Source organism: Bolinopsis microptera, chromosome 9 (genome assembly GCF_026151205.1).
Source record: "Bolinopsis microptera isolate Bmic1 chromosome 9, MBARI_Bmic_1.0, whole genome shotgun sequence".
Classification (NCBI taxonomy): Eukaryota; Metazoa; Ctenophora; class Tentaculata; order Lobata; family Bolinopsidae; genus Bolinopsis; species Bolinopsis microptera.
The window spans coordinates 13757101-13780981 of NC_087080.1; the positions used below are offsets into that span (position 1 = coordinate 13757101).

The 23881-nt window shown below is 39.4% G+C and overlaps 4 protein-coding genes across 4 annotated transcripts in view; 3 read left to right on the plus strand and 1 right to left on the minus strand.

Annotated features, from left to right (window-relative positions):
- LOC134821183 (histone deacetylase 3-like) overlaps window positions 1-23881 on the minus strand; it is a 45636-nt gene that overhangs the window by 17668 nt on the left and 4087 nt on the right. Inside the window, exons 4-7 of the mRNA XM_063831864.1 lie at window positions 23720-23870; window positions 23174-23321; window positions 22492-22632; window positions 22043-22255 (exon numbers count right to left, since the gene is read on the minus strand). Of these exons, the coding sequence (XP_063687934.1) occupies window positions 22043-22255; window positions 22492-22632; window positions 23174-23321; window positions 23720-23870 (653 nt within the window). The remainder of the gene's footprint in view (window positions 1-22042; window positions 22256-22491; window positions 22633-23173; window positions 23322-23719; window positions 23871-23881) is intronic.
- On the plus strand, window positions 7428-8966 carry LOC134821182 (low-density lipoprotein receptor-related protein 2-like). Its single transcript, XM_063831863.1, has one exon. It carries the CDS (start codon window positions 7428-7430, stop codon window positions 8964-8966), a length of 1539 nt encoding a protein of 512 aa, XP_063687933.1.
- Window positions 8967-13073, plus strand: LOC134821177 (low-density lipoprotein receptor-related protein 1B-like). Its single transcript, XM_063831853.1, has one exon. It carries the CDS (start codon window positions 8967-8969, stop codon window positions 12444-12446), a length of 3480 nt encoding a protein of 1159 aa, XP_063687923.1. The 3' UTR covers window positions 12447-13073.
- Window positions 19375-21540, plus strand: LOC134821185 (Kruppel-like factor 3). The gene is made up of 2 exons (XM_063831865.1): window positions 19375-19455; window positions 20119-21540. The coding sequence occupies exon 2, from the start codon at window positions 20250-20252 to the stop codon at window positions 21423-21425; it is 1176 nt and encodes a 391-aa protein (XP_063687935.1). The 5' UTR covers window positions 19375-19455; window positions 20119-20249; the 3' UTR covers window positions 21426-21540.

Genomic DNA, 23881 nt, shown 5'->3' on the forward strand with positions numbered 1-23881 from the left:
TAGCAGGATACGTTCAGTTCTCATTGTAAAACCAGTATCACGTGACTGTATGGACAATATATGTCTCTGGAATATTAGCATGAGGCGAGGCCGATAGCAATAAGTTGAATAATAAATAAATGAAACTGTTCAACGGGCATTGGAATGCTGTTGAAACTTAAAGACTTCTTTTCGCTTCATCCAATTATTTTTTGAGCTAAGTTACACGGCCTGGTATCATTTTGTGGATACATTTTCATTGACATAAAATATGACCGAAAAGTGAGAATAGAACCATGTAGGCCTGTTAAAAAATAATTAAAAATTGATTAAAGGTATTACTTAATTACTCACTAATTCTATTCGTTATTGCTCATACTGGACAGATTAGGATGAAATATCCATGAAATTCATAAAATAGGAATATAATTGATATGTTAACTGTAAGTACATAGAGCCAGTTAAGCCACATCAACGTAACAGTCCACTCTAATCGACTTAACGTTGAGATGGGATCGAATATGTAATGTCCTTACGACTGAGAGCCGTTTATTCACGATAACTATTAGACCGCGCCTTTTTAAACGGCAGTTTTTATCTATATCTGTACTGCTTGTCTCCTTGCTTATCAGTCTTTATTATGTAGAGATAAGAAGGACAAACTAGAGATAAGCGCCACACGTCCGTTCATTTAAACGATATCATTTTGATGTATGTGACTCTTTATCATAGAATCGGGCGCTTCATATCAATTAACCTTGTAGTTAACCATTTATTTAACCTTTTAGTTAAGCTTGAGTCTGGTTGCTGGTTTTTGCTCTTTTGAAATATTTAAAAATCGTTCTGTTGCGCGACCGTCCTACAATCCCAATTTCAACTAATAACCTTCTGGTATAGTGAGTGTCGAATGAAAGCTGCCCTCGATTATCGACGTTACATAGTACCTACATAATTACATAGTACCTACATAATTACATAGTACCTACATAATTAGTATACCTACATAATTAGTGTACCTACATAATTAGTGTACCTACATAATTAGTGTACCTACATACATGGGCGTGCGCAGGGGGGAGGCGACAAAGGCGGTCGCCTCCCCCTTTTTGAAATTTGAACCTAGAATTTTTTTGAAAATTGCTTTGTACAATGTACAGCAACATCAAATTGTAAGAAATGATTTTAAAAAAGATGTTTATAAAAAGATTGAATGACATCAAACACAAAAAATAGATAAGTTTCGAACTAACTTATTAAAGCATTAATTAGCATCAGGACAGCTAGAGGTGTCATGAGTCATCATTATTCATTATATCAGAATCATGGACACCACGAACTAGTACCAAATAGTTTACATTTGTTGCAACATACGGGAACACTACAAATTTTCAAAATGTTACCCCAGATTCGTTACAAAAATGCGACTAATAAATAATGTTACAATACGGACATTACACAAAACCGAGTATTTATCAACTGTCTTGACTCTTGAACCTTCTCGAAAGTAGTAGAATTTTATAATCTGTATTGATATCCTATTGGTTTCACGCCGATTACTCGCCTACCCCTTTCAAAAAACCTGAGCACGCCCCTGCAGCTACATAATTACTGTACCTACATAATTAGTGTACCTACATAATTAGTGTACCTACATTATTGCTCTCTTCATTTACACAGCATCAAACTGCTTAGGACTAGTGTATACTATATAATAGTTCATACAATTACATATATATGTGTTATGTAATATCATACAAGCCACTATACCAGTAGTCGTTATTGCCTGGTAAGTTCTGAAGAAGTTTACAATTTTCCAAAGAAGTGGGGTGCTTTGTGTTGCGTTTTGACTTTTGAAATTCGAATATCTTTCTTTTCCATCAGCCTGACGGATACATCGGTTAAAATCTCATTATCAGTATCCCACAGGATTTAGGCGAAATCGAGTTAAAATCTCACCATAAAATTTGCCAATAATTTGCGGCTTAGTGGTTTGCTGAATTTCGAATTTCCAATTTTATTCGACAAAAAAAGTAAAGGCACATTTGTATCTCAATTCTCAACTCTGAAATATTATTCATTTTCTTAAGAAATGAGTAAGGGATTGTTTTTTTTGTGCTTTGAGGATAGCTGAGCCGTCATACATTTTAGTCATGTTCCCCTTCTGTTTGATACAATAAACCCCCGGTTTACCGCAAACCCCGATTTAACCCAAACACCGCAGTAAATTGGGGTTTTAGTGTAGATCTTTATAGGCTATGGCGGCCTTGTAACCTAGCACCGCATGTACATAGTTATATAAATTGATATTACCAATCCAGGTCAAATGTTATCATGTATCAAGTTATTAGCAAACGTTGTATCGTGCGATTTGAGTATAGTGCCTAGTATAGTGCCTAGTATAGGGTCTAGTATAGTGCCTAGTATAGTGCCTTGTATAGTATTTGTACCACCAAGTTCAAAGTTTTTTGCGAAATCGAGTCACATCCATGACCATTATGTTCGAGCTTTCGTGAACTAGGTCTAATGTGTAAGTTACTTTGTATTTCAAGATTCCCAACAAATAAATGGCCGGCTCCCAGAGGAACACAGGAGAAGGTTCTAACTTTGAAATTTCCTACTTACGAGACTGATATGTGAAGATTCCAGCCATTTCTTAGGCTCTTATAAGACTAAAGATTGCTTCTTACATCCAACCCGGGGTAGTATTGCATAATGGAGCAATTGGTCTAAACTCTACTGCAATAGTGATTAGAGCACGTAGGTGTACGTTGGTTGTGTGTCATGTGTATTCTGTAAGAATGCAATGAATTGTACTAAATGTAAGGATTCAAACTTTACCATATTGATCGCACCTGCATGATGCCCCTATTACGCGGGTGGGTTTGTAGTGTGTACTGTGTATTGTTTCATCTTGTGAAGTTCAAACATGAACTATAGTAGATATTGGTGCCACAAAAGGGAAACTGACATCGCTCAGTTATATATATCGACATCCGGAATACGGTTAATTCCCCATTAGCTACAATTATTGGTGGTATAGAGTTTTGTATTTCGCGTAAGTTTTTGAGTGAGCTTTTGTTCATCTCGTAACAACTCCGTGTAGCTAAAGATGCCGTTTATTATAGCACCTCGTTGAAAACAGAAGCGTCGGCAAAAATAAAATTGGCTTTCCGTCTATCTTGATTCCGAGACAACTGCCACATATTCTATTTATAGAAGCACAATGGTGCTAAGTGTACATGAAATAGTAAAAATGATTTAGTTCGAAGCTCTTCATCCTTCAGAGGTGTTAAGCTTTTTTAAACATTTTTTTAAGCCAACATTTTTTTGTACGCTCAAAGATGTATCGCTTAAATATTTTGGAATATTCTGAATGTTTGCATCGAAATCTATCGTCATTGACAATACATTAACCTCTTTGACCTTGGTAAATAACATATTTTTTCGCCTTTTGACGTTGATGTTAGATATTTTATTTTACATTTAAGACAGCTTTCACACTTAAACGTTAGTTTCCTGGAATTTTATCATATTTTCTTTTAACCAACAAGCGTTTATATATTATTGAGCCTTTCCTTAATGAAACAAAAGTTTATTTCAAACTTATTGATTTAGTTCGTTAGACTTAGTACCTCAGACACTATTTGTAGAGTTTGTAACTCACGTACCTCTGCTGTCAATACAGACCCGACCAAAGTGTTTGTTCACTTTATACTTTTTAAAAGTAAGTTTTAAAACTATTTCCTAAGAAAGCTCTTGACACTCGTGTTTTAGATTTTGAGTCCCTTAAATAGTTAATAGTAAATACCATCATGTAATATCCGTCTAAATAGGCATATTCTTACTTGTAAACCTCAAGGTTTTATCTCATTTTAAAGAACGAGTGCAGGAGGATGGTACTAACATGTCCACTTATCAAGTTAGCTTCCTGTGCTCCACAGCTCTGCAAAAAGCAAACCAGAGAGCTGTCGCATAAAATTCACTGCGTTGTTAATGTTGTATTACAGATATCATAAAGTGTCTCAGTCTTGATAGTTTGTCTTTAATATTTTTGTCTATTTGCAAGGATTAGTTGATTTACTTCCTCCTTGCGAAATTAACATGAGAAAAATAGTGACGTTTCTATATAATTTTAGGCAAATAGAATTAATATCAACTTAAAACTGTTAAAGGACGCTGAAAGCAGTTTAGGTTTTAAAAGAAGATATTTTTATGAAATTTTCACACGGTTTTTGAAGCAAGACAAAGACTGTTTAAAATTGAGTACTTGTCAATTTGATTTGAGAATATTTAAACAATTTACACCTCGATAAAACGTTTTTTTGATGATCTTATAGTTATATTTTCTCATTGAGTCTCCTGTCGCGGTCACGAGCACAATTACGGACAGGATTATCCTGCATATAATTATAACTAATGTGTATACTACTACTACTACTATGTCGGAACTAAGTCCGATCTACGCCAGATAACCCCCTCCATATATCCCTGTCCCGCATCAGGGTTCGCAGTTCCTCTTTAGAGTTTGTCCCAATTTCCTTCAGTTACATATACAAGTAGAAATGTGTATGAGGGCAGACAATCGATCTAACTCCTTTTTTAAAAGTTAACTTTTATTTTGCAACAACTTGTTGTCTTTAAAATGTGTACAACCCTCACAACTTTGTGCGACCTCTGTTCTCGGATCTCGGTAGAAGATCCTTGCCGGGCCTAATAATATTCAGTTTGTTGAAATTAAACTATTAATATTGAAGGGTTTCTCTAGTAATTTATGTGTAGTGTTGATTACTAACTAACATAATATGACATTTAGTTTTACATTTATAACACACCACTCCTTTCTGCTGTTCAAATTTTGTACAGTAAATTATGTTCACACTTTCTGTGAGTTACGAGTACACGTTTTATTTCCATAGCCTGAATCTGCATTCACGATAGATCGAGCTTTACACCTCTATAAGGCATAAGCGCTTCATTTAGTCCAGGTGTTCGTTTCCTGATGGGACCTATCGATCAAACCGTTTGAAAGACTATTTACACCATATACATTATAATTTATCACGTTCTACATTAAACATTTCGTTTTCGACACGGGTGATTCTGCTTCACTGGGGCTTCACTGCCATCTTTGTGTCCGTTCATTTGATTTGTTGCGAAACAATGCTTGAGGGTTTTGTTTTGGTGGTGAAGCAATCACACACTGAATCTAACACCATCAGGCACTAGGCAATGAGCAGTCTTCAACGGTAGCCACAAGTCTGAAGTCAGTACATGAAACCAACGGTAAAAAACCGATATTGTTATTATATGTACGGAGCAAGCATTAACCGCCATCCCACCCCCGTTCAAAACCCCATGGTCATAGGCCATAGCGATGATTTTTTCCATTCCGAATGCTCTCTGAAATCTGAACCACTCTCCTCCTTCATTTTGCCTAAAGGGTATAAGCGACGAAATTCTGAACGTAATGTTCCTAGGCAGTAGGTTAAGGTACAATTATCACAATGTGATGTACAACAGCACAATTTGCCCCTTTGCTAAGGGCCATGGACATTGTCCATGCATTGGACAATGCAATCGACATCATCGTAACACTGCATCCATGTTTAAAATTTCAATGAAATACATATGTACTATAATTGTTCTTCATTCGTGGAGACTCTTACCAAACTATCACAGCTTTAACTTGGGCAGGGAGATACCCCAGTGGGCAGTGTTACTTGACTAGTGTATTTTACCTAAATTAACTGCTGTAAATTTCATAACGCCAAATTGATTATTAGTTTAAACGTTTACTTCGTTCCTTGCTTATTGAGTCAAATTCACTTTGTTCTAATGTTCTCATAAAAATGAGGCTACAGATTTCAGGCGCTTGATGTCTAGACAACAAAAGTTTGTAAATTTTAAAAGTATAAACTCACAAGCTTCCATGTCAAAAGTTAAAGTTGTGTTCCCGACTATTCCATGAAAAGAGTACAGATTTCCCATCATATTTTAAAGATTGGTTTTGTCTGGTGGGATTAATGTTGGATGTTTAAAGTTTGAAAATTGATTTTGTGGAGACACATTCAGTTATGCAAGGTGATAGAGAAGCGCATCGTTTGATTTCTCTTTTGCAATATATATATGCAAGTCAAGGTAAAGCCCTCTTTTGCAATGTTGTGGGAATCAAGAAAATATCCATATTTTGTTTTGTTTTTTCATCATGCGTTTATCCCCGTTCAAGATTTTTGTATGTAAATACCATAAAATGTGTTATGTCTAGATTTATCATTATGTAACCGAATCTAATCCTGTTTGCAATTCGTCTGTCCGACATATATTCAGATTTTAATGTACGTTTAAAACCAGGATGAAGGGAATCTAGCGTCCATCGTCGTAATCAATTCTCAAAATTTGAGGTGATTCCAAGAAACTATCTCAGTCCCCTCAAAACATGTGTTTCGACTTGTGAAAATCGCGCTTTTTCGGGAAAAAGATTATAACCGTAGAACGTGTAGTGTTTAAAAATAAATAACCAGTTTTAATCTGTCTAGGTGCTATAAATGGTGATAAACAGAACACTTGCAGTTTTAGTGGCAGTTCTCATTGCGCTAGTACAAGTAGAAGCATCCAACCAGGGTAAGATTTAATTTTGATAAGAGAAATCTGAACTCTATTACATTTAATTAGCAACAGTGTGTTGAAAGGACGAAAACTTATTCATATAGAAAACCCTTCAACAGATAATTTTTTCAGGGACAAAAGACACCTTTAGAGAAGACGGAAAATGTGGACCAAGCTTCCTCCTTCCTGATAATAGGACAGCAGAATGTAATGCAGCAGGAGCATCGCCATGTTGCAACCTGGGAACTGGTGATTGCGGGTCTAAAGACAGTGACTGTTACTGTCCTGAGTGTGTGGATTTAAGGATAGTCGAGAAAGTGAGGGAGTCAGGAGGGGATTGTGTGGTTGCCGAGTTCAACGGTTTTCTGAGGAACGTTTGTTATGATGAAGAAAACATGGCTCATTATTTTAGGTGCATTCATACAGATGTGTCTTTTAAGCTAACAACGGGAGGAGAAGAAGGAGGATTTTCTGGGATTTGTAAAGAAGATCCTCATTTCTACCAGGCATGTGGATTCATTGACAGTAAAACAAACACCCAGTCACTTTGTGGAGGATATGTTTGTGTTGATAGTATTAATAAAACAAAGGTGGAAGTACAGGATTCTCCCTGCAAGTCCATTACCGATCTCACTAATCTATCGTGCTCCGATCTGATACAAAGTAAAAACTTCACGTTTGAGATCCCACAGATCAAAATATGTGCAAGCTTTGGTTTAGAGGGTGATCAATCTTCTGAGCCTTTTTGTGAAGATTTCCTAGACCAAACAAATTGCTCAGATGTAAATCGGGTAGGCGGATACTGTGAAGTGAATGGGTTCCAATCAACCATCTCGAAGATCATGGTCTGTGGTGGGAACAAACAACTCTGTGATGATAACTCAGAAAACAATTGCATAGATGCTTCCTCAAACTGTCGGGTTCATAAGCATAGGCTCTGTGATGGAGAGAAGGATTGCCAAGATGGAAGTGATGAGAATCATGATGACTGCAATTCCATGACAAAAGACAAAAAATGTATTCGAAAGTTTGGAATTCTCGAAAAGAACATGACATTTCCCCACTCTTGGATTATGGACAAGAAGACAGATTGCTTAGACGGTATGGATGAGATAGAAGAAAACTGGGCATCCTGTTTAGACAACAACTTTGCAGTCCAAACAAATTGCTCTGACGTTGATCTGGTGGGCGGACATTGCGAAGTGAATGAGTTTCAATCAACCATCTCCAAGTTCATGGTCTGTGGGAAGAAAATTCTCTGTGATGATAACTCAGAAAACAACTGCATAGATGCTTCTTCAAGTTGTCGGGTTCATAAACATAGGCTCTGTGATGGAGAAGATGATTGTGAAGACAGAAGTGATGAGAACCATGATGATTGCCAGCTTATGACAAAAAACCATAAGTGTGTTCGAAGGTTCGGATCACATGGTCTAAACTCATTGATACCTCACTCTTGGCTTCTGGACGATGAATCGGATTGTTTGAGTAATAATATGGACGAAGACAAGGATATATGGAAGTCGTGCCCCGGAGAATTCCAAATCGTTTTGAAAGACGCACCCTGCAACACAGGAGATAAAGTTAGTAAAGTCACTTGTGATGGTAAATGTGATATTGAAAAATGCCAAGATGAAAGTTTTTGTCATGATATTCAATATGGTATGAATTGCAGAGGTACGTACTTTGAGAACGTATACTTAGCAGTAGAAAAGATTTGTGATGGTAATTCAGATTGCGTGGACGATGGAGAAGATTGCACCGTGAACGGCGCGAAACAATCTTGCACTCACTATCTGAAAAACCATCTAACTGTTCCCATACATGATTACACGAGATGCGCCATTTTCGATATTGAAGGGGAATACATTACATATCCATACTGCAAAGATTTCCTAGACCAAACAAATTGTACACATGTAAGTCGGGTAGGTGGATATTGTGAAGTGAATGGGTTCCAATCAACCATCTCCAAGATTATGATTTGTGGTGGGAACAAACAACTCTGTGATGATAACTCAGAAAACAACTGCATAGATGCTTCCTCAAACTGTCGGGTTCATAAACATAGGCTCTGTGATGGAGAACAGGATTGCCAAGATGGAAGTGATGAGAATCATGATGACTGCAATTCCATGACAAAAGACAAAAAATGTATTCGAAAGTTTGGAATTCTCGAAAAGAACATGACATTTCCCCACTCTTGGATTATGGACAACAAAACAGATTGCTTAGACGGTCTGGATGAAATAGAAAATAAATGGGATGATTGCTTAGAAGATGTGGTCATAGAGATTAACAATACCACTTTGCTATGTAATAATAAATGTGATACCAACAAATGCGAAGACGAAGGCGCTTGCAATGGTCGATCCTACTGAATGGCATGTAAAAATAGATGCAATATGAGAAAATACTTGCCTGTACAGCAAATCTGTGACGGTTCCTCTGACTGTGCAGATGGTGTTGATGAGACAAATTGTGAATCAGACGACCCTGCAGTGGCTTCGTGTGTCCATTTTCAGCAGAAACAAGACCTAAATGTACAGAATATTGTTGTCATACACGAGAGTGTGAGATGTGCTATCTTTGATATGGGAAGAAGTCCTGCCCTTTATCCTTATTGTGCTGACTTTATGGACCAAACAAATTGTACACATGTAAGTCGGGTAGGTGGATATTGTGAAGTGAATGGGTTCCAATCAACCATCTCCAAGATTATGATTTGTGGTGGGAACAAACAACTCTGTGATGATAACTCAGAAAACAACTGCATATATGCTTCCTCAAAGTGTCGGGTTCATAAACATAGGCTCTGTGATGGAGAACAGGATTGCCCAGATGGAAGTGATGAGAATCATGATGACTGTAATTCCATGACAAAAGATCAAACATGTGTTCGCAAGTTTGGAATTAACGAAAAGAACATGATATTGCCCCACTCTTGGATTATGGATAACGAACCAGATTGCTTAGACGGCCTGGATGAGATGGAAAATAGATGGGATGATTGTCTAGGTAGCAGATCTAAGGATAAGTATGATTCCAGCGTATCATGTAATGATGAATGTGATACCAACGATTGCAAAGATGAAAGCGACTGCAACAACCGATCTTATGGAATGGTGTGCAAAACTAGATGCAATATGAAAACTTACTTGCCAGTACAAAGTATTTGTAACGGTTTTTCTGACTGTTCAGATGGTTTAGATGAAGAAAACTGTGAATTGGATGAGTCAGCAGTCCCTTCCTGTGTTCATTTTGAACAGAAAGAAGAGAAAAGTTTGGAGAAAGTTGTTCCCATAAGTAACAGGACGAGATGTGCCATCTTTAATCTTTCTGCCAGACCTCCTGTGTATCCTTACTGTACATACTTTGAAGACCAAACGAATTGCTCTGATACAAATCGGGTAGGCGGATATTGTGAAGTAAAAGGGTTTCAATCAACCATCTCGAAGACTATGGTCTGTGGTGGGAACAAACAACTCTGTGATGATAACTCAGAAAACAACTGCATAGATGCTTCCTCAAACTGTCGGGTTCATAAACATAGGCTCTGTGATGGAGAGAAGGATTGCCCAGATGGAAGTGATGAGACTCTTGACATCTGTAACTCTGAACCACAAAACGTGACATGTGTCCGTAAATTCGGAATTCCTGGGAAGAGCACAACGATACCCGGGTCCTGGGTTAATGATAATGAGTTGGATTGTCTTGATGGTTTGGATGAAGATATGTGGAATCAGGCTGAACAATCGTATTCCTGCGGTACTGAAACTTACAGGTCTAGGGCAGGTCGAGTCAACAAGTGTCGAAATTCTTTCGTTTGCCCAGGGGTTGACAACAAGAACTCGGTCACGATTGAACTCTTCTGTGATTCCAAAGAATCTTGTGAAGGTAGAGAAAACGAAGTATGTGAAACGTCAAAAGACTTTTTCTCGACGAAAAGAATAATAGAGAAATCACATAAATCGGTCAAAGATCTGTGCGGAAAAACGAACACCTCCGTTTGCCAAGAGAACGAGTTTGATTATCACACAGTTGATATATTTGGGGTTGAAAGGACCAAACTATATCTTCCGAGCGAACCCATCGATTGCAGTGACAAATTTGGAGAGCATTATGTTTATCTGAGCTGTATGGGTCGTTGTGACAATACAAGTTGTCCGTTGAAGAGCGATGCTTTAAAACAGGACTCTTGTCCGGAACAATACTCAGAGCGGATCTACACGCTGGCAAACAACTCTTATTTGACATTTGTCACAAAATCTGAGGGCCGTTATCACAATGACTACTACGAATGTGACAATGGCCGCTGTGTTAACTTCTCCCAAGTCTGTGATCTTGTAAATGACTGTGGCGACATGTCTGATGAACGTAATTGCAAAAACCATTTCACGTGCGAAGATGACGACAAAGTTCTCCTAGGTTTTGAGCAGAAATGTGATGGCGTCTACGACTGTCATGACCTTTCTGATGAATGTAACGACTTCTGTGGCAAACTAATCATCAGTGATCTGATGCTGACACGACTCTGTTGGTCGATTGGAACAATCGCCATTCTGCTCTCCTGCCGTACACTTGTCTCCGTCCTTCAAGGTATGAAACAAAGTATAAAATATGAGAACATTCTTTATACTAAAGTGCTCCTCATGTTGGTAATCATGGGGAATCTTCTGATGGCAGTTTACGTGATAACTCTGTCTATCTACGACATCATGTATGGAGCAGAGCTCTGCAGGGAGCAAGCTCATTGGCTCACAAGTGCAAAGTGCTCAGCTTTGGGAATTGTCAGCACAATCGGCACAGAGCTTTCGATATTTTCTTTAACTTTCCTGACCATCTTGAGGCTTTACAATGTCTCGAATAGATCTGCAATAGTTCCGGTGACCAGATCGTCGGTTAGTAAGATTACACTGTGGACAGCAATGATAATAGTAGCCGCGGTGGTCGTGGCTCTGATCCCCCTGACTCCCGGAGAATCATTTGAAAACTACTTCACCCAGGGGTATTTCTATGAAGAAGACTACAAATTGTTCACAGGTTTCAACTCTAAAGTCAAGCACGTCAACATACTTGAGAAGTACTATTCTACCGGAAACAGCTCAGCAAATGTAACAACAGATATGAGCTGGAAGGAGATCAGTGCCTTGGTGGAAGGAATGTTCACTAACGACTACGGGAATCTGACGGTCAACAGAGTTCATTTCTACGGGAACGACAAAATTTGTCTGTTCAAGTACATTCTCAGACCTGAAGAAACAATGGTGTATCAACAGGGAAATGTTCTGACGTGGATTGTTTTAACTTTGAATTCGGCCTGTTTTCTGGTCATGCTGATCGCTGTTGTGTGGATTTGTATTGTAAGGGAGCAATCCTCAAAGAAAGGAGACCCCAAGAACAGTGAACACGATAGAACCAGATATTTTGAACGCCTTATCCTGGTTATAGTGCTGTCAGACTTTGTCTGTTGGACTCCGTTCGCAATAATATGCATCCTCCACAATCTCAACATCGCTGATGTTTCCAGCTGGTACAACATCATGTCTCTAACATTACTACCCTTAAACTCTGTGCTTAACCCTCTGATATGTCTCATCAAGATGGGAGTTAAAAAACTGTTCAATCAGACTTTGCAGGAGACATTCCAGAGATTTCCAGGAGTAAAGAAGGGCGAGCCTAGGCAGGGTAAGTGTAACTGTAAAGGTAGCTGTAACTGTAACATAGAGATGAACTCAGTCGCACCTGTACCGCAGAGGGTCGGCTTGTTTGCCAATCCAACATGGATTCCCTTGGCAACAGATATAGAACCAGACACGACGGCAACAGAGCACGATATAGAACCAGACACGACGGTATAAAAAGTACTTGCTTTCGATAGTAGCTGGTTTTAGTTCTGACACTGTGTAGTGTATTGTAAGTTACTTTCACTGGTTTCACAAGTTTGATGAGAGTGATGATACCCATCACTCATGACTCACTTTTAGTTTTTTTTTCTTTGTTTTGATTTTCACAATTTGTTAATATGATTTGTATGATAATCTTTTAAAGGATCGCTACTCTGCTATTCATTGGTGAAGTAATGATTCACAGTTAAAGTGAGCTGGATGGCTACTATACGGCTGGCACGTTTAAACTGCTAATATCTTAATTGCATATTCATGCAAGACGTGTCCGAACATGAATTATATCATGACTATTGTTTTGAGTTACGTCTTAGAAAATTCAGTTTTCAGAGCAATTGTTTAAAACTAGTTATTTTGATACTTTGATGTGAAATTTGATTTTTTGTGTAAAATGATTAGGAAGTTCCTGCTTAAATTACTTTTTGTAAAGTTTGATAATAACGTTTAGACAACATAATATCTAGTATCTTAAATTATTTTGACGTTTTGATCAATAATTGTAAGTTTTGATTCAAAATAAGATTTGGATCAACAAGTTTCACCTCAATGCCATATTATCTTTTGACCCACGTTTGTATGGCTAATTATTGTTTAATTTGTTGTCACATTTCAAAATGTTTAAGGACACGTTCATTTGAGTTTGAGGATATCGGTAAATATAAGTGACCCTATTAAATGGCACAGTGTAGTTGAATTTGTCACACTATGAAATTACATAAACCCTTGATGGTTAGGATAATCGTATCATCCTCTAGGCTAACTTTGTCACATAACGATATCTTAATCAGGTGATAAGATATCGCTTAAATACGGCCGGCACGGAAATGGTTACATTGTCACACTATAAACATGTGACGGAGTAAATATGGACCCCTTGCTGCCGTTTTTGACCAAATTTTTGAGTGTCCAGTTGATTGGATGGGTACATATGACCATTACCTACATATTTGACGACTTTTTTCGTTAGATGGTGCACTCAGGTTTACTCTGTCACACATTAAAGAAAATATGTGATGAATGTTTAGGGCACCCTGATAAGCAATGCTGAGTAGTGTAGGTTTATTTGATGGCCTGAAAGTGCTGGGAATTGTTATTATATCATATAGTCGTAAGAAATTAAAACACAGAAAGCACAACCAAGTTTACTTTGTCACATAATCTTGATGATATCTGAACATGTGTGAAATTGAACAAATAATGATATACCAGCTTAAACCCCTTATATTACGTACTATGGATCAAACAACACTTCTAGTACCATGCACCAGTCACATGAATCATTATCAGGTGGTAATATGTTAACAGTGTCACAATTAAACTACCACAACATGGTCAAAAATAGGATAATTTCGTCACAAAAAAATTATTATAACTCTGTTAGCTCCTTGCTGGCAAAATAACTAGTTTATCGAAAAATTTTTGATGATTAAGTTTCATAGTATTCTAATAGAGTATAGTTCTTTAAAATAGGGGCAAGATATGTTTACTTTGTCACATCAGTTATTATAAGAGTTAGGTAATCGTCATCAGATTAAAAGATATTTTTCGTAGTTTGGATCGATTAATATACCTGTAATAAAGCACCCTATGCCAATTTTAACGTGCACTATCTTGATATTGTTGGGGCAGGGAAAGTTAATTTTGTCACATTTTCAGTGTCATTGACAAATCAATCTAAAATTGTTAAAATTGAGCTCTGATGTTCTGGACAATATTCTTCCAATCGTTTCTGAAAGAATGTTGAATTCTAATAGAGTTATAGATCTTCAAAATAGGGGCAAGACATGTTTACTTTGTCACATCAGTTATTATAAGAGTTAGGTAATCGTCATCACATTAACATATATTTTGTAGTTTGGATTGATTTATATAGGCAATAAAGCATTCTAGTATGCCAATTTTAACACACTATCTTGATATTGTTGGGGCAGAGAAAGTTAATTTTGTCACATTTTTAGTGACTTTGACAAATTTAACCTAAAATTGTTAAACTTAAGAATGTTGAATTCTAATAGAGGTATAGAATATAGATCTTCAAAATAGGGGCAAGACATGTTCACTTTGTCACATCAGTTATTATAAGAGTTATTATAAGAGACTATTTCATTCTATATTCATTGTTTTTAACCTATTTACGATTTCGTATAATTTCTTGTGACAATGTAAACATCAACTGATCTTAACTTGCATCAACTACATTGTCATCATGTAAAGTTTTCCCGCCTTTCAAACCAAAATCAAATATAATTAATTCGCCCAAAATTTAAAATTTCATATATTGTGACAGAATTAACCTCATTTCCCAATAACCAAGTGCCTGTATTAGCTAACTATTCAAAACGATATATTTTAGGGCTATGATTGGTAGAGCAACCATCAAATAATGAGTTGAAAGGGTTTTTAGGACACCTCACATTAGAATAGAGGTATGGTATCATGAGTGTGACAAAGTTACCCAAATATTGCCTTGTAACCGTTCGATCCGTGCCCATTAACCAATGTTGTATCATAATTGTAAGATTGACCTAATTTACTGTATTTCAGACCAAGGAATGATAATTAGACAACTGCAGTTAACTAAGTCACACAAAATGTGACATTTGAACCATTATAGTGCCTAACAACAATAGATTTTCTTTCTGAGCGGTGCATATGGGAGTATGGGTTACGTGGCTAATGTTCAGAACTTCTGAACATGCTAGGTTAATAGATGTCAAAATTAAGCCACTATCGTCGAAAAAGCTATTATTTTTGTTTACCAATATCCTCAAACTCAAATGAACGTGTCCTTAAGTAAAAGTTTGAATGATTGAAATACCAATTTAGGAGAAGAGAATACAATAAAGATTTAGCCCAAAATGCCAAATTCCGCTAAATAATAACTAATAAACATCAACTATTTAATTAATTTAAAGCAGCACGACCTCATTAGTATGCTGAAGGTATAATTTGGTGCAGACAGTCCAAATAGCTAAAATTGCAAAATATTCAAGTGAAATGATGTATGTTTCCATAAATAAAGTTGAGAGTCCGATTATAATTATTTTAAAGTGCGTTGCGTTGGGGTATTTAAACTTTTAAAATCGAGGCATTCAGAAAACGAGCTGAGTGTAGTTCCAACAAGATTAAGAAATTAGTAATAATTAATGACCAACGCCACTTTGCCACCATAATAGCGCAACGCAATATTTTCCAATGGAACCAAAATTAAAAGCAGCTAATAGATATCACTCCACTCTATTTAAAAATAAAGTCGGTACGTGTCAATGTTTGCCCGTCATGAGCCATCTTGATTTTAGTGGGAGCGCCGAGGGGGGGCCGGGGGGGGGGGGGGGGGTTCGACAATATTTTCGCTATTAAAATGGATCATGTTTATGCGAAAAATGATGAGTTTAATGACGATGAATTGCGTAGGGCTCAGGTAATTTGGACGTACCAAACAATATTTTAACGGTCGCGCAGCGGGAAATAGCATTTGAACTTTGAAACCCCGTCCTATTACCCCGAAGCTTGACTTCACTCACATAAGCATTTTCCCGCGCGCTGGACAAGGTGGTTTATTATCAGTATTAGAAATTCTAATGAAGTAATTTGAATTTTTTCTAAACGATACATATTCCTGGATTATGAGTAGGCCGTTCATGCGATCCGTCTTTCAATTTAGAATACAATAAACGCCAAACAAGTTCACTCTAAATTAGGCTCAACAGTAAACTATTAGAGATGTGAAAGTTCAGAAACCGTACCAGGCGACATGCATTGATCGGCTTGCTATAAACGTTAATGAGATTCTGCTACAAGAGCAGTTACTGGCTAGCATCCAGACTCCAGAGATTCGTGCTAACCTGAAGAATGGACACGCCTGAAACCTCTATTGAACCTCAGTCATAATCGAGGAAACTTTCCATTACGTAATCTCTAATGAGAAAATTGTATTTCCCCACAATGGCATTATGTAAAAGTTATTACAGAGGGGGAGGGTCAGGGGGAGTAATATTTAGACTCCCCCAGTAAAAATGGCAAAAATTGTTGACGTCATATTATTATTATGTGAACGGCCCCCTAACAAGAGCATTTGGGAATCAGTGCATTTGCTTTTAACACTGCCTCATTTTTTATTAACAACTACACCCGAGCACGTCTATGATCACCACTATCTTTCACTGTGTCAGTAATTTAGGGGGGGTCCAAAGGGAACTTTGGGGAGTTTTGGGGAACTTTTTTTTGGGGAACTTCAGGAAACCTGGGGGACTTTCCCAAAGTTCCCCAAAAAATTATCAATGAAACAAATAATTTTGGGGAATTTTGGGGAACTTTTTTTTTCCCCAAAGTTCCCCAAAAAAATTATAATGCCAAACAAATTATCATGCTGCATGTATCAACAAGTAAGTTAAGATTATACCTTATAATAACATACATGTTAACATTAATGGGTATTAATGAATATTAGAGAAATTTTGAATAATTTTGAATAATTTTGGGGAATTTAGGGGAACTTTGGGGAGTTTTGGGGAACTTTTTTTGGGGAACTTCAGAAATCTTGGGGGACTTTCCCAAAGTTCCCCAAAGTTCCCCTTGGACCCCCCCTAATTTCAGTACAATTAAGCTTACAATGTTATTAAATTCGCGTCTAGTATGTGATTTTTCCTCCTAACTGGGTTTCTAATGGTGACTAGTATCATTGAAACTGCTCTCTCTACAATCTACACGACCAACAACTGATCTCAGTGAAAAATAACAATTATCGTTCATTTCGTAACAATCATGATTCTGAACCAGGTAGCCCGTGAACTTACCAGTTCACCAGTTCTATATTCCTCGGGTTATCGGCTTATGAATTTATACTGTATTAATTATACGTTACCACCAAGTGATCCATATTTTCGCTGAGAAGAAAAAATACGCACGGTAACGTTCGCTATTTACGTAATCTCGTGAGTTTTTAAGCAACGTTGTAATGACTGATGATTTCTAAAATGCTTTAAGAGTTGTTCTTTCAGTTTTAGAAGTAAAAATATAAATCACCTCGGCACCCGCGTCAATCATAATTTCTGTACGCTTACGTGATTATCTGATAACTTAAGGTACATTGTCGCTAGTCACTTTAATAGGTGACATTATATTTATAACACCATTTCCAGACCATTCCCGAGCGATAACGGACACTGCACACAAGCCATGTCCCCATAAATGTAACGCGCTGTTATCTGACCGAAAACATTGTTACTGTGAATCATAACAACAGGACATACTTCGTATCTTTGTACTAGGGGAGGGTGGGGCTGCATGATGATTTTAATGACAAAGAATGATGATAAGATATTTCTTAGATACCATTTTGACCATATTGACTGTAGTTTTTATTTACTTTGTGAAAGGCAAGTACGTGTCAAGACGTCGGCTGCTTCCCAAACTCTTTGTTTCCTTTGACCTCCGTATATAAGTTGCTTGGAAGCTTGGAGACGCAAATTGCTGCAAATAAAATTGCTCTTCATAAATAAGCGATACCATTTAACCAGCCAAAAATAGTTTTGGAGCCTCTGCTCCTGGCAACCCCGCCCACTTAAATGTCTTTAATCGTTATTCTCCAATTCTGCTCTATTTATTTTGTCCATCGAATTCTAAGCGGAACGAATTCTCTTTTGTAAATGTGTTTTATAACGCATAAACCACAAATTTGCTCCATACGAATATGTGGTCATATAGTTATACCGCTGATGTAATTATTCAGGTCAATACCCAACTCGGCGTTATGTCACCCTGCCCATTCACGACCAAATCCCCGATCAATGAACTGATTATAGTACTCTTAAGGTTTTCTAAACCAATTTCTTAAGAGTAACTCGATTCTAAATTTAGTGACGTCTTTTTCTTCCGGTACATTTTCATCGGATTACACAACAGAGCAGCGGCAGAACTCCCCTGAAAGAAATCCTCAAAATGCCAGATTTGTGGTAGTTAGGCAGACAAGTGGGCGACGCCCCGAGACGGGGACAAGGGGAGGAGGGCCCCCAGCAGACTGATATCGTGTAGGTGCCAGCCGACCCCCGGCACCATTTACTGTTAGGGGCGGCCTGCCATGACGTGACCCGCTCTAAATTAATATTGGATATATATATTTATATATATATGTGTGCCGACGTAAAACGTTGGAGGGCGTGAGCGTGCACTTGACAAATGAGGCGGGCACGAAGCTGACCTTCACATTGTCATTTATACTTGTTAGCATGTGTTGTTAGAAAGCTTTTTCAGAGCTGAATGCAATTAAGGGCGCTACCCTGGTTGTAAAGATAAAGGTCCATTGAGTGGTGAAGGAGGGGGCTGGGTTGATTAGAGGTGACGTTACTGGTAACAGCCCGGTCCGATAAACAGCCCGGGAGTGTTCGGGCAGGACTCGGTGTATCACAGAGTCTGACAGCTCCACTGTTGGCTAGTACAATGCGACGAGCAGTGAAGTTGAGTTGTTTGTGACGCACTGTGTATGTCGAGAGAGAGTGGGAGAGAGAGAGAGTGGGATGGGCCCTCCCTCCTACTCATATCTCTCCTCTCTCCTTGCTTGATAAGAGCCTGGCGTGACTTGTGGGACCGAGTCACGTGACATGGTTACCAGGACGACAGGTCACGTGGTACGAGGGTGTAACTCCCGGTTAGATGTTCAATTGAGAAATGAGGCCCCCTGGCCTGTCTTCCGCAGTGCAGGGCTCTCGAACACATGTCATCGGCTGTACCTGCTGATTCGCAAGAGCCGGGTCACGTGCTGGCACCGTGCCAGCTGATTGGCCGAGAGGTGACACGTGACTGGACGAGCGCGGCTCATTGGCCCGCATGTTACCCACCCACTTTATAGTTAATTACATATAACTCTTACACAGAGGAGGGCGCCAATGAGAGCAGCTCATTAGAGGAGGCAGCCACTGGGCGGGCCGGATGTCTCCCACGTGAGAGCTGATGTAAACTTATTGAGGTAGGCGTGTACTGTAATGTGTGTTGAAGATGGGTGTTATAATAACCTTTTCTCTTTGTCCGCCACGAATGTGTGGGCGTGTGTGTGTGTTGACTCCACACACTCCTTTACCCTCCATGTCAGTGTGAGTCCCTCCTCTCTCTCACGGTTTTCACGCAACATTGCGCTGAGTATTGCGGCAGCTTTCCTGCATTTTATTTCAAATCTCAAAATCTGTCGTTGAGTTGTGTTTGCTGGGAGCGGAGTTTGATCGTAGCATTACGTATTCTTGTATCACCAAATCTCACGTTAAGCCGATGTGTACGTCATATCTCGATAAAGTTTTGTTGTTACAGGGCATGGTATACACTGCACTGGGCAGAGCATATTGTATGACACAACACGCCTCCTATCTCTAGAGATCGTAACGCCAGCCATTACGTAATGCTTCGTCAATGAAATCGAGGCTATTCTCCTTGGTGCTTCCGCAAACCACTTGTCGCTCCCAACGCCCTTTGTTGATCTTTCTGATTCATGCAAACCGTTTAATGTCATGACATGTCAATCGTTTCTGTTATGTTGATTTCGTAAAATGAGAGTGGGCGTTGCTCTCGAACTCGATTTGGAGTGATTGTATTTTAGTCGAATATATTTATATATCTTTGAATATAAACCACTTTGCAGGTCATGTTAGCATCAGAGCCTCTTGTCCAACAAACGCTACTCTACTTCTGAACGAGGTACAACGTCTTGGAATCAACACAGATTCATCGGATTACAATATCCTTCTAGTAGGCGTCAAAAATGTACTTCTAATGGACGAGAACCTGGGAACTACCTCTGAAGTTATCAACATGTCCGGCTCACAAGAAAAGATGACCCCCGGGGAGCTGCCCCCGCTCGTCAAGTCAGACGATCACGTGATGGAAGGGTTCCGGAGCCCGGCATCCTCCCCTGGATCCCCCCCGTCCGGAGAGGTCTCCCCTCGTAGCACAGACTCATTATCAGTCAGAGAATCAGACAGTTATCCCCAGTATTCAGTCCCTATGTTAGTGGAACAATCTCTCCCTGAAACTACAACCATAACTCGCAGCCCCCAATTAACCCCACCCCAATCAGACTCCATCACCTCGACCCTGGCATCAGATATCAGCTCGCAAGTTTCCAACATTGCCACAGTGTTCACGGGACAATTAGACACCTCCTCCCTTCACTCCCTTAACTTTCTATCAGACTTGTCCCTGCTCCCCAGTTTACAGTTGAGCAACATTCGGGGTAACCTGAACGACATCCCGCTAATCAGTAGTAGCACCTCCATGATCAGCAGTAACACCTCCATGATCAGTAGTAACCGTGACCTGGCTCCCGTTGATCCCTGTAACCGTAACCTCGACAAACCAGACGGGATCGTGAGATCTTATAAGAAAGTGTTCAGGTGTGAGTACGGGAACTGTAACAAGTTCTACCACAAGTCGTCCCATTTGAAGGCTCACATCCGGACCCACACGGGCGAGCGACCCTTTGTTTGCACGTGGGCAAACTGCGGGAAGCGCTTTGCACGTTCTGACGAATTGACGCGGCACACGCGCACTCACACCGGAGATAAGCGGTACTGCTGCACGTACTGCGACCGTAGGTTTATGAGAAGCGACCACTTGTCCAAACACATGAAGCGACACGAAAACAGAAACTCTAAACTTAACCAACCTCTAAACACGTCATACCTCAGCAAGGCCATGGATATTGCGATAAAAAACGTTATCAGCAGCGAAATGGATTGTAGTCTGAGCTCACAACTCAGCGACTCAGAGAAATCTCAGTTTGGTGATTTGGAGAGCACATTCAAATCTCAGTACGGTGAGCTTGAAGACAGTTTTAGTTCAGAGTGCAGTACAGTTAAGATCGAAAGTGAGGCCACAAAAACTATGTTGGAGGGGTTTATGAAGCTAAACAGTATAAATTTGACCACGGCAAAAGCTTCTGATGCTTAGATATTTTCGCATAATATATTATGATATTTCTTGTAATACTTTTTAAAATTTGTTGACATATTAAAGATGATACAGTAAGACGTTAACTATTATATTTACTAATAACAGATGAACTAAATTCAGCGTATTTATATTTTGTCCGATTACCAATACCAGTGGTAAATGTCGCGGTTGAGCGAGCATTTGCAACAGTTATAGTGTTATATTAGAGCTATATTAGTGCTCAACCCTCATGTCTCGACACATGTTGAGTTTCAGATAATTAAGAAATGATAAGTCATTCCCAGAATCATTATCCTCTCAGCTGTTTAAACGGATTATCAAGTTGACCGCTCTTAAATATACGACATCCAACATGCCAAAAATGCCAGCACGCAAGTGCTACAGGTCCAACTTCTGAAATACATAATGTCTATTCTCGTGGACCGGAAAAAATATATTTCTTCTAGTCCACTACTTGCGGATCAGGGCGGGGTCCCACTTCATTTTTGTCCATGTCCAATTAGGCGGAAAGCTGCAGAATCAGCTTTTTCCGAGGACGAGAATGGATGTTATAAATAAATGGTGCTTATTCATTTTCTAGACAAATTGTAATCCAGTAGTTAAATAAAACTCACGGTGCATGGTAGGTCGTTACTGATGGGCGTGTCGAGCAGCAGGCTTGTCTCGTAAGCCCAGCACCGGGCTACATTCCTTATAGTGTACCCACCCCCGCCCAGGACTATCATAGGAATGTTGAACTTCTTCATGAAGTCCACACATTCCCCGTGCTGCCTTATGGACAGGTTGAAGCAGCCCAGTCGGTCACACCCTAGTGAGTCTGCTCCGCACTGCCAAAAAAGCATTAATAATTCGTTGCAGCTAAATTTAACATCTCTTATTAACATCTCTAATAGTTATAGACTAAAAAGGTGGTGTATTTCCTCATTTCAAGACTCAATTTCGGTTGTCAGCAATATATTCAAACCCAACTAATACCAAGGGCCAGAAGTTTCCATTTCATTATAAAGGTTCAACTTCAATTTAAGTAAACTGAATCTTGATGAATTAAATAAATGTCCCTAACCTGGAGTACAATAACAGAGGGCTGATAATGTTTCATAACGCTCTGCATGACAGGCTTGAAGATACTCATGTAGTTGTGATCGTCTATCCCGTCTTTCAGGGGCACGTTTATACTGTAGTTACACCCCTCTCTAGCCCCGACCTGGGGTAAGAACGTTTAAAATACTTTGGAACACTGATGTTGCAGCGTTGAGTTTGTCCTTGCGTGAGAATCGTCGTCACAAAAATTTACACTACCATCTGCTATTTGAGTTGCTATTTAACAACGCATCGGTGCCGTCGTGTAAAAGTGACAAGTGGCCAATGTGCTGTCTAAAGTATGAGACATGGCCAGGGTCTACGTACGGACAGACTATGTTGAATGCCACAAATTCCTGCACAGCACTGCTATGAAGCTGTTTAGGGATTCCTCTTGAAAGAAAGCAGCCAGGGTCAGCCCATAATAAGGTTTTTTTTGTAAGAGCTGTCTCATACGGCCCACCTCACCCTTTTCCTCAACACGTAAAACCTTCTAAATTTCTCTCACGGATATTGAACGGGTCACGTGAGCGCATTTATCAGCTAATCAACACTGCAACCAGGGCGTTTCACAGGAACATACAGATATAATTACTAAACGTACAGCACAGCTGGCATGATGACGTCACATGGTGTACCTATGACGTCACCCCAAGTAATAGTACCTCGTACATGTCGCCCGTACCGGGGAAGAACCCGTTTCCGTACTTGTGGAAGGAGACGGTCATAACTCGGTCTGTGAGGTAGAACGCCTCCTGTACCCCATCTCCGTGGTGGATGTCGATATCGAGGTAGAGTACTCGAGGGTGGTACCTGGGGGGACAGAGAGTGGTGAGGGGGCTGGATAATGTAGGTGGAATAATTCCTGAAGGAAAGGTAAACCTCATTTCTCAATATAGCCCCAACTTACATGCTTAATAATTTACAGAGTGGACGAGGCAAATTATGGTGGTGATTATGGTTCGGCGGGTTTTATGATACGCCCCACAGCATGCAATTAGACACTCCAAATTAACGTTTAGCACCGTGATAAGGGGACTAACCGAAACCAGATTAAACTTCTCGTTTCCTTCCAAAACACTTCGTGGAAACTGGCATGCTGAATCGGCAGTATCCAAGAAGCCCGACCACTCCACGTGAAATTCCACACGGAAGTTCACGTGGAATGTCCAGGCTTCTTGTAATCACTGTCGCTAAATCTCAATTCTCACCTCAACAACTCCATGATGCCTAGTACGATGTCGTTGACATAGCAGAACCCGGAGGCTTCAAACTTTTTAGCGTGGTGGAGGCCGCCTGACCAGTTTATTGCTACGTCACACACGTTGTTGTTCAGCTGTACGGCTGATTCTAGCGTTCCTCCTGGGTGTGGG

Bases quoted from the DNA above. Each gene is read 5' to 3' on its own strand.
- LOC134821182 (XM_063831863.1), top strand. From the start codon at position 7,428: ATGGTCTGTGGTGGGAACAAACAACTCTGTGATGATAACTCAGAAAAC.
- LOC134821177 (XM_063831853.1), top strand. From the start codon at position 8,967: ATGGCATGTAAAAATAGATGCAATATGAGAAAATACTTGCCTGTACAG.
- LOC134821185 (XM_063831865.1), top strand. From the start codon at position 20,250: ATGGACGAGAACCTGGGAACTACCTCTGAAGTTATCAACATGTCCGGC.